Source organism: Cyprinodon variegatus, unplaced genomic scaffold (assembly GCF_000732505.1).
Source record: "Cyprinodon variegatus isolate N-32 unplaced genomic scaffold, C_variegatus-1.0 Scaffold1792, whole genome shotgun sequence".
NCBI lineage: Eukaryota > Metazoa > Chordata > Actinopteri > Cyprinodontiformes > Cyprinodontidae > Cyprinodon > Cyprinodon variegatus.
In genome coordinates, this window is record NW_015152245.1 from 54,718 (window position 1) to 66,318 (window position 11,601).

General features: G+C 46.8%; 1 protein-coding gene across 1 annotated transcript in view; it reads right to left on the reverse strand.

Moving 5' to 3' along the window:
- Positions 1–11,601, reverse strand: part of LOC107104559 (breast carcinoma-amplified sequence 3-like) — a gene marked incomplete at its 3' end in the record, with an annotated part of 84,426 nt that overhangs the window by 53,713 nt on the left and 19,112 nt on the right. The window contains exon 8 of the mRNA XM_015404574.1: positions 4,125–4,258. Within this exon, the coding sequence (XP_015260060.1) occupies positions 4,125–4,258 (134 nt within the window). The remainder of the gene's footprint in view (positions 1–4,124; positions 4,259–11,601) is intronic.

Genomic DNA, 11,601 nt, shown 5'->3' on the forward strand with positions numbered 1-11,601 from the left:
AGACTGACTGGTTGGCAGATCTCATCTCAGACGTCTGGAAGAAGCCTCCTCACTTGGCCGGCAGGCAGATGGTCCTAAACAGTCCTAAAGTCAAACTGAGGACTGTTCCAGCTTTACTGGAACATTCAAGAACATTTAGATCAAATCTAATCCAGCTAAAACATTCAGGACTTCCCTTTATTTCACTCATCAGTTTATTAGACAACATATATGAATATCTCTCTTAATGTATCAGAATTAGCCTGAACAGCAGTTTTTCATCTGCTGTCCTCAAACGCACCATAATGAGTATTTTTTTATGTTTTTAGGGAGTTTTTATGCATCAGGACCATCTGAGAACAAAAATACTGCTGTTTAGTGGAAACGTTAAAACTGTTGAATATATGTTCACAGCCTGTTCTCAGGTTTCTACAGGTTGTCAAGCTAATATGCTGCATATTTCAAAGGTTAAATGGGCCTAAAGCAGGAACCAACATGCAGACCAGCGATGAACCCAATGAGTGGTCTGGATCAGGTGCCTCCAACGCTGGCCTTCCAGGTTTGGAAGCAGCAGCTGAGTCAGATGAATGGCTGTTTAGCAGACCTTTGCTAAACCTGAGGGCAGCTGAAGGTAATTCAGTCCCTGGGATCAGCTGCTGCAGCAGGGAGGCATCGAAAAGCTGCAGAACAGGAGATGTTGATGCATTGGAGGGACCTTAGGAGCCGCCGTTCCCTGATTTCTGACCTGACGACAGGTGAGCTGCTCACCCTGTTCCTCTGAACGATGATTAAATGCTGTGCAGAGGTCAGACAGAGCAGCGGCGCTCCTCCTGCTTTCCAGCTGATGTTTCAGGCCTGCAGCCAGGAGCTACAGAGAAGGAGTTGCTCTGTAACCTTCAGGATGAGCTGAAGCTGCTCTGCGCCTTCAGCCCGTTTCCAGCCGCTATCAGCAGCGGGTCTGTTTGCCTGGCCTCGGGTCACTGACAGCCGCTCGCATGTTTGGTTGCTGGAGACAGATAAGGCGTCTCTCCACCCACCTAACTGCAGAGTTTATCGCTCTCCACTGTGTCTGTGTGCGTAGAAGTGAGCATGCGGTGATAACCCCTGGACCCGGCGCTGGGCTGCGGCTGTTTACGGCGGCTCACATCAAAGCCGGCTCAGTGTGCAGGCGGTCAGCGGACCGAGCTGCACACGGCCTGTGAGAGGCTGTGTGTTTTCCCAGTCAATAATCCTGAACCCAACAAGGCCTGAAGCACTTCTGTTGAGTAAGATCTTTGATGCCACAGTCGAAGCTGTCGGTGGGAGCGCAGTGTTTGCCTTAGATAGCTGCTCTCTACTTTCACTCAGTGCTGATTTTTGATAACGGGAAGAAACAGAAAGCGTGTTTGTTGTAGAGTTTGCTTTTACAACTGGAGACAGAAAAACTATTTATAACTTGAATGTTTCACACAAACATCTGTCTGCAGAGCCTCCCTGGAACTAAAAGGATTCAGACTTCACTATTATCATCTGAGCGTCGTGTTGAATTCCTCTCCAAGCGGTTCAGTCGGGGTTTGAAACAACGCTCCCTCTGTTCGTCTTCTGCTCCGTACTCTGGAGAGAAGCTCTCTGGGTAAATCCTAACCAGCCACATCCTTCCTTCCCAGATAGAATCAAATGTTTCCTGACGTCTCGCCAACAAACAGGCCGAGCCTCTGATGGCCGAGCGGGGAAAGGCTCCAACAAGCAGCTCCTAATAAATAACCGGACAGGAAGCTCCAGGTGTGAATCAGGTGGATGACTGTGAGGAAGAGTCCGTCTCTGAAGCGCTCTGCTGGCGGATATTATTAGTAGTTATTTGTTACACAGCTTTATAATCTAGCTGTAACTTTAAATGCTAAATATGGTTCCTGCAGGAAAACCAGACTCCTTCGCAGGTCGATGCGTCATTTTAAATCTAAATCATTTCTTTGACCAAAGCAGTCTTTTTTTTTTAAACTGACCACTAACAGACATGTTTAGGTTCCAGAGTTTCATGGTTTTCATGGTTGTTTCTGTCCATCGTCACTAAACTCTGCTGCTGGGTGGAACAGAGAGAACGTCTGCCTCAGCTGATCGGCCGCCATGTTTCTCTGACGCTCAGACTTTCCTCCATGGCGGCTGCTTGGCTTTGTTCTCACACTGAATCCTGATGTTTGGCTCTGAATTCATCCGTTAACATCTGGATGTTTCTGTCTGAGAGAGATGGAGCGATGATGAAGGGATGACAGGCGTGCCCTGGAGATGGACAGCAGTAATGATTTCTATTTTATATAATTTTACTATTTTAATTTTAGTTTCCTGTAACAGTCCAAACTCTCAGCTCTGGTAATTGATTTCCCACTGATTGGTTTTTCCTGCTCGGCCTCTCAGTCAGCAGATCCTTGACCTTTGACCCTTCAAAGTTTTCCTTCTTCGTCTCTAAAGCCGTTTCTATCAATAAACGCTTTCTGACTCATAGTCTCTAATCGGGACGGTAATTCTGCAGATTTTATTTCTCAGAAGGCGCCTCACTAACACATAGGTGGCCTGCAGCCGCTTCACCACGATTATTTACTGACGTTTGTTAATCTGATGCGACGCGCTGGTCGCAGGAAAAGGAAGATAAATGTTGATGCATGAGGCTCATTATCGCCCCCTGCAGGGCGGGTGTCATCAATGATCAAAACCTGAGTTTCTGAAACTAGATTTTTAAAAATGAAGATTTCATTTTTATACCTTTAATTTCCCCATATTGATATATATAAATGTGCTGAGGCATACATCTATAAACAAAAACAATAACCTTAGCGGCAGAAAATGAACTGTAACGCCGCAGTGATTTCCTGCAGCAGGTAGTTCATCGCTCTGCGTTTCAGATGCAGTGTTTCCATCCTGGAACACATCATCAGGTAGGAGGAGCTTCAGCTGCGTGGAGCTGACACCCCACTGACACCATACAAACTCAGCATATAGACTGAATGGTTATTGCTTCTTTAGGGCAGGTTTAAGCATTTAAAATGGTCATTAGGAAAAATTAAAAAATAAATACCAGCTAAATATAAAATCATATGTGCTGCTGTTGTTTCAGAGATATTAAACATTATTTTTTAGGTCACCCAGAGGTCAACTATCCCCCCATTAAGCTCCAAATTGAATCCAAATGATCTAGCCTATTTTTTCAGAGCTGCTTCATTTCTGCAGATAAAACTATGGTTTGTTTTTTAGATAGAATTATTTTTTATAACGGCCGATGACGTCACCGTCCCAGCAGATCTTTGCGCTGCGCTCGTTTCCTGATATAAAGTTATTTCATAACATCACATGTCATTCCTGAACATAAGTGGGCATGTTGACCTCATTTAGAGGCTGGAATGATTGTTTATTATTCAGTAAATCACCAGCCTCCCAGGCCTCAATACTCTTTTCAACTCTTTTAGGATTTTCATAGAGAAATGACCTAGACATGAAACGCGAAATGTCATTTAGCACAGCTTTCCTGACAGTAAATGAACATTTCCATTCCATAAAATGCAGCAGTGATCAAATGTAAACAGTTCAGGATAAAAACTGGAAGTTCAGAGCATTAATATCTATGGTGCAAATCTGCAGTATTGTTGGTTTGGTGTCATCAGTGTGATGGCGGTGGGGAAGAAGCTGCTGCAGAACCTGCTGGTCCTGCATTGAATGCTGTGAAGCCTCTTCCCAGAGGGTAGCAGGGAGAACAGTCCATGGTGGGGGGGTGGGGGGTCATTGATGATGTCACGGGACACGCAGCGCTGGGATGAAATGCCTTTCATTTTTACTTCTACAAAAAACATTTGATTTACCATCATTTATTAGAGAAACGTTCCAAGTGAGAGAAACGGAATAACTGAGCGTGAAGCTTTTGTTTCCTCATGTTTTTAAATGTGGCATACACTGCCCCCCCCCCCCCATATGGGTGCGCATAAACATCAGCCCAGTCATGTTGGTGAGTTTCTAAGATGTTTACTGGACTCTGCCAATAAACAGAAAAACGGTCGACACCAGGCTCCTCCGCTGTGTCTAACAATTAAAGATGCTAAAAGAGGATCTGAATTTTAAGCTAGCTGCTGAAACACTGTCTGCTTGGTGAACTGAGCAGTGGGTTAGTGTGTGTGTCAGACCTTGGCCTCAGTCTCCCCACGATGCAGCGTATAGAGATGGTGGACAGCGCTCTGCGAGGACGCCCAGGGATGGGTGAGGATCTGGAAGACGTGGAAGTCATGGCCCAGCGTGTCCGCGGTCACCAGAAGCATTCCTGCAATCAGGACACGGCATCAGCCACACCTCCATCTAGGAAACCATCTTTTCTTTAAGGTCGTATACGAGCTGGTGTCGATAACAGGCTTAAGGAGGATAGCATAATAAGGGATTAATAGTGTGGGAAATTTTATTCTCCTTGTAAAAAATATAAATGGAGAAAGATCAATATTTGGGCATCAGAGGTCAATGGATGGAGCTGTTTGGGTCCAAGTTGCTCATCGCCTCTGGCTTCAACCGAGCCGCTCTGTGCAGAACCTCCGGGCTTCACGCTGCAGCGGAGCGGAGAGAGGAAGGCATGAAAGCACAGCAGAGGACTTGGTGGAGCTGGAACAGCTCAGAAATAACCGATATGAGGAGTCAGTACTCATGTCTGCTGAACTAATTCCTTCTTTCAGTTACTGGCTAGTAGCCAGTCGGTCTATGATGTCACAGGTACTTCAAAATCAGGTAGTTTTAGTCCAACTGTTGAATAAATATAAATAAAACTAATAAATATAAATGAAACTTAATGCAGCAGAAATATGAAGTTGATCTTATGGTAGGAGGTAGAGGTACTACTACAGCGTGTTTTTGCTCAAGTTAAAGTAAAACAAGAATAATCAATAAATGACTGAAATGAAAACTAGTGATGAACTGAATAACTGCTGGATTCTGTTTTGATTAAAATGACGTAAACAGGCAATAGAAATGATTTATTATTATAAAGGACATATTGAGGCACAAGAAACATTCTTATTAATCCCTTTTATTCAACATTTAGGTTCAGTCCTTCCTGTAGGCGGGAGCCGTTTCATCACGTCTTTAAAAGAGGAAACTGAAACCTTTGATTTCAGCCGATCTTCACAAACTGCTCTGGCATTAGGGATCATCTGGCAGCTTTAGCCGCTTCGTTTACTCCTCTACTGTCCGACGTGGCCGCCTGTGACGGGCCACATGCGGCCCGTGGGCCTCCAGCTGATCTTCAGCAGCTACATATAACAATTTACAGAACTGCAATACTTCAACAAAGTAATAAAGTAAAAAGGTACTCTGGCAAATAAAAGAACTTAGTATGCACCTCAGTATCTGTTGTCAGTTTACCAAACTAAAGCTACATCAGATGTCCAACATATGTGGTACCAGCCTGAGCAGCAGTAAGTTCTCTGACATGACGATCAGCTGTAATCTCAATACTTTGCTAAGGAGGCGTTGATCAGAAAGTCAGGAGGTTCTTCTTCTCTGCTTTGGACCACATAAAGTCAGCGACCATCGGCGCAGCAGGAAAGATGGCAGACAGTGTGACGGAGCAATTGTGCCTTTAAAGCAAACAAACATGTCCATTAAACCAGCTGCTGTCATAAAAGTCAGCTTTGATAGCTGGGTCGGGCTAAGTGCAGGGCTGCAGAGGATGATAAGCATCTGGAACAGAGAGCGCTGCAGCATCTATCCATGAGGAGTCCTGCCGGCTGTGTGCACGCACACGGAGAACCAGAGAAACCCTGAACCACAGCTCAGCACCGACAGGCTCATTCATTTGGCCCCATTACAGTTCAGACTCGTCAAACGGCAGAAAGTCACCATAAACAACATGCTTAGCAAACCACACCAGAACAAACCGGCTCTGAACTGGTTTGGCTAGCCCAGCTCAGACCCAGAGGGAGACGACTGTCCATCCTGGAGACTCCGGTAGTACTGAGAGGATCAGCCCTGCTGCTCTGGGACCGTCGGTCCTGTTAGAGCAGTTTTCATTATGGGCCGTCGATTGGATGGAGAGGAGGCTGGAGGGGGGGAGATGTGCAGAGTGGATGGAAAACACCGTAAAAAGAAACATTACACGGCTAACACATTTAGCTAACTCATTCTCCCCCCATCCAACATGATGCAGAGGTGGAATGGGGGGGCTCAGAGGACGGTGGTTAGTTTTTCATGCTGTATCACAGCGACCAGAGAGGCAGAGCTAAGGCCCAGGGCCTGTAAACTCTTCAAACCCACACCCCAAACGAGGTGCCAAGCCACAAGAAGCATTTGCGTCAACTGGGGATCCAGAGAAAAAAGGAACGGGGCCCTTCTAATTATAGAGTCTGGAAACGGAAGCGCGGGGTGATTAGGAATGGAGGCGCTGCGGTCTGTTTATCTGGGAGCTTCCTCTGGCTCTCAAAGCCTCCCTCACCCACGCTCCGCTCCTTCTTTTAGTCTTCCTTTGCTCTGTTTTGGCCAAGCCCTGCCCTCCTAGCCCTCTGGCTCTCTGCTTGCTGATTTCTGGTCTGGGCCGGCGTTTCTCTTCTGTTGACGATGGAGCTGGGGCTCAGCAAGGCTGCAGCTTGGTGAGTGTCAGAGCCCCAGGAATGGGGATTTTGCTGCAGTGTTGAAATACAGATGCGCTCACCAAAGGCGTCAGTCGGTTAGGCCGCAGGAAGGCCAAATTAAAAAGTAGCTGAGCCACTTGGCGGCGGAAAAGACGGGCTTTGAGGGAAACCACAGGCTGGCCAGGGCACGGTTTGACACATCCTATTTATAACACCTTGTCTTGGAGCTCACCGAGCTATTTGGGAAGATTTAGTGCTAAAGGTTGCTGGCACACACTGTGATGGAGGAGATGACCTCTAATTTGCCATGTGTGAGACATGCATACATATGAAACAGCAGGGAAATTAAATAATCACTTCCATAAATGTTTGCCCCCCCCACACACAAAAAGGAGTCTTTTGTTTTGTTGCTAGCTGTAGCGTCCCTCCCCGGGCAATCACAACAGAAAACATCTGCTCTGCACCAGTGGGCCGACATGCATTCACAGAGTGGTGGTTTGCTCTCTATGCAGGCGTCAGACGTCCTGCAGCCTCCTCGGCTCCTCTGGCCCTCACTCTGGGTACCACCTTGGGTGGGTGTGGACCAGGCCTTCTGCTCTGCAGAGCCATAAAACAATGGATGGCAGCCTGGCTAAGCTTTTTACAGCATTTTATTATCATTCCACTGTCACACGTACATAGCAACGAAATTCACCTCTACGTTTAACCCCTCCCCTTGGGGAGCAGTGGGCTGCCATTGAGCGGTATCCGGGGAGCAGTGGGGGGGTTAAGGGTCTTGCTCAGGAACCCAGAGTAGCAGTCTGTGGGATTAGCAGCCTAGTAAACTAGTCCCACCCGCCAGCGGCCAAAATCATCTTCGCCTGCAGTGGTCTAGCCTCGATCGATGCCCCAGGCCCTAGAACTGGCCGACCAATCACAACGCAGAGATGTGTTTTGAATGTCTGGATGCAAAGTGGGCGGGGTTTGAGGACGTGACGACAAAGCTGCACAATGCTGGAGAAAACACAATGAGGAAGATGGCAGCATTTATTGAACAGTTCTGGTTTGACTCAGCTTTGGAATCAGTTCTGGAAGGATCAGACTTTGGGTTTCCGTGGAAACGTGAGCAGGAAGAGGCTCTACGCTCATTTATTTTATAGAAGGACGTATTCGCCGTTTTACCCACAGGCTGTTTGTTTCCACGCCCCCACCAGCTTCCTGTCACACTTCCTACATCACAGTCAGTGAATCTCATTGGTCAGAGCGTTGGCCAATAGGCACAGACATGGTTTGAAAGACAACGGGTTGTTCCCATCAACAATCTTCCGATGTCTCGTCCATCAGGGCCAGACTAGATTACACATTTAATCTACCATTTAATCTGGTTTATCAGACTATGGGAATGGGGCTCAAACTCTGAACCTCTGGATTCCAAGTTCTACACCCTAACCACTAGGCCACTGCTCCTCTAGTGGAGAACTGGGAGCCGGTACCCTGCGAGGGATCCCGGGGTCCAACCCTGGATGACTGTTTAATCCCAGCTTCAAGATCAAACTGTGTCCCATTAAGGCCGTGCTGAAAGGGGGGGGGCACCCAGTTCAAGCTGCTCTGTTAGCCATGGAAACAATGCTGGTAAAAATGTGCTCTGATCACATGTAAATAATCTATCTGGATGCATGTTCTAGACAGTCCAAACAGCCTTATTGGCGTTAACCTCCAAAGGTTCTGGCATATGCGGCACTTTGTCTCTCTGGCTGATGAAAGCTGCAGAGGTGGGGGCGGCCATGCCTCATTACATGTACAGCGGGCTGAAACCAAGGGTTGTGTTTTTCTCTGCGCTCCACCAGCGGCCCACCTGTGAGCACTCACACATTAATAGGGATGAAAAAAGGTGTTTTTCTGCGGCCAACCTCGCTGAGAGGCCGCCATTAGTTTGATATTTTAATGCTGGAACGTCGGCCGCTGCAACAGGCCAGAAGTCGCTGGGCTTTAAAGCGGCGCTGAGAAAAATGCAGGCGCTGCAGCGGTCGAGTTCACAAAGCATGACTGTTTCTAAGGTTTGGTCTTTCATCAGCCGGGCGGAAAACACTCCACTTAGGTCCAGTTTGATCCAACATTGACATATTTGCACACTTCCTGTTGGGGTTGTTTTAAGAACAGAGCTTTCTACGGCACACTGGCACATGCAAGGTGGCTGTTCCCAACAACAAACATGTTTTCTAAGCAGTTCACAGAGAGTTGAAACAGCAGAGATTAAATCCTCCAAACCACAAGCTAAAAACTAGAAGCTGGTCAGTAAACAGAGACACCGCACAGCTCATCTTATTTATTTCATTTCCCTCTGAGAATCAGGAACGTCTCAGTATGTCTTAGTTTTTTATCTAAAGTCAAATTTGACTGAGTAACAACTGTTCATGGTTATCAAAAAGATCTTGAGATGCGATGTTTAGACATTTAAACAGGACAAAACAAATCAAATCAGCATCTAAGGCTTTTAAAATGTTTTTAAATGAACGCAGTGGAAGGCAGTAATGTCTCCTCAGGCAGGATACCGGATCAGGATGATAATATGGTGAAGATTCTCAGTCATCCAGGTCAGAGTCATTCCAAAAAAGTTAGAAACAAACCACTGGACTTTGTTTCCAAGTTTCCAAACATGCAAACTGAACCGGGATAACAGGTCCGTCGCTTAGTAAAGGAGAGATGGACTCAGGTCTCAGTTGATTCTTTCGTCCCCATGCAGCCAGGCCAACAATGACGACTCCCCCTTTCAGAGGCTTAGGCCAGTATCAGGTGTTGCAGGCTCAACGCCATTTCTGACATTTTTAATTGAAAAAGCTTCCTGGATGGGAAGAGTTCATGCAGCGAGGCTAAGGCTTTATCCTGCTTTCCCTGCCTCCTTTTTCAAACGTCAGGATCTGATGGATAAAGACAGCTAGGACTGATTTAAACCAGTTTGCAGAACATTTATAAATGTTGCTTTTAGTTGGTGGCATTGATGTAAATATACTGATGTAATGCCTTAGTGAACATTTAATTGTTTATTTATATACGTCTCTTTAGAAGTTATAGCGCCCCCTGTAGAAAACCTCTCTGGGTCCAGGTGGTTTATGATCGTAGCTTTATTAGAGATGAGAACAGACGGACGGACGGACGGACGGAGCGCCTCAGGGCGTAACCCGTTATTGCAGCGTCTAAATCAAACTGTTGCTCCACTAAATCTCCTGATGAACAGAAAGCTTCAGTGTTTCCAGAAGACGGCTGCTGTCCCTGCAGAGGAGGGACAGTAAATCACAGGCAGGCAGCTGTGAGTGCTAATTACTGCACTGGTGTGAAGACACGGCTCAATCCAGCCCAATGTGTGGCGGGCAGCTTGTGGCTGCGTCAGGCCGCTTGTGTGTGGGAATTCCCCTCGTGTTCAACATGTGCACGTCGGTCGCCTGGTTCTTTCACACATCAGTGAGATGCAGAGACAGAGTTATTACACCGTGGATAGCTTCCCTCATGGCGCAGCTGCCTCCATGGTCAGACACGACAGGCACAGCTATTCATTAGGCCGGCATGTTACTAAACCAGGACTATGGTTTATGGGACAGTTTGGTGTGGGGAGAAATCCAGCCTTGATTCATCTGCCATGACCCCAGGCTTTGATGGGATATCCTTCCATATTCAGAACAGGAGGGATGGCTGAACAAACACGCTTTATGAGACTGAAGAAGGTAATGACAGGATGAGGATGGACAAACGCTTCGATCTGAAAACCTTTCTCAGAAAAATGCTGAAGTAGGAGATGCTGACTGAACTCATGGCGAGGGGCGGAGTCTGGGCTCTACTTCATCGCTGATCAGATTTCTCTCCATCAGTTAAACCATTGAATCCGTTTCTTCAGATTTCAATGGAAACGTAGCTATAGAGTGAACAGATATTCCATCAGTACAAGGAGTTTCCAGAGTCATACGGAGGAGAGCGCCACAGAGAGGCTGAAGCTGGTCACATGAGGGCGTTAAAAGCAGAGCTGGATTACTTCTATAACATCTCCAGAAGTTCAAAGTTCATCGCTACAGCGACGCTGAATGACGTTCTGGCTCTGAGCGCCCGCTGACGTCACGGCCAGCCCTGAACCAGCACCACCAGGGGGCGCTGGGAAACAGAATACTCTGAGAGACGCCATAAAACTCCAGCGGCGTCCAAACGAGGCAGCAGAAGCCAGAGCGGCCATGACGTCCAGGTCGACCTTCATGCAGGTCAATCACACATTAAAACCATGCTGAGATGAAACCTTCCAGCTTCATCCTGAACCTTTCTGACCGATTCTTCCCCAAAAGCATTGATGGAGAATCAAATGTTTTTAAAGACAAACAAACTGATTCATGAGTTTAAATAGAAACATCTAAACAAATGATGTTTGCTTCAAACAGGAGTTTGAAGCAAAGAGCAGAAATAATGATTTTTTAAACATTTTTGGAAGAAGGATTTTAGAAACTAAGTATTATGAATTCCAGCTGATCTGTTCATCTGTGCTGGGAATCCTGCACTAAGCAGCAGAGGTTGAAGAGGCCAGAGAGGAGAGGCTGAAGGCTGAATCAATCACTCCACCTAGTGCCAGTTAGTCAGAGCAGATCCTCAACATGTCTGGCATGGAAACACGGGGAATTTCTCAAACTGGCAACGTACCCGATAATCAAGTCAAGGATCATTGAGGATGATTAGAAAGGACGAGACGCGAAGGAAAACAGAACACACAGTGCAGCTGTTAAAGGAGCACTTCATGTGCGTCCCTCTAATTACACCTCTAGGAATAGATGCACAAATCCAAGGAAACGCCGCAGAGTGCTAGGCGCCACACCAAGAGCTGGCAGCCTCCGCTTCACCCTGAGGAGACTAAAACACACGCCGCTAAGGTTTATTCCTCTTTCTCCAGACCTGCTCTGACTAATTTCATCTTTTTCTAACAGCACCAGTTCAACCACAGCTTCCTATCAGCCACTAGTGGAAGGAGAGCAGTTCAACAGAGCAACCCGTCAGGTGCCGAAATGATCCTTCCTGGAAATCATGGAAAACCTAAAATACTCCT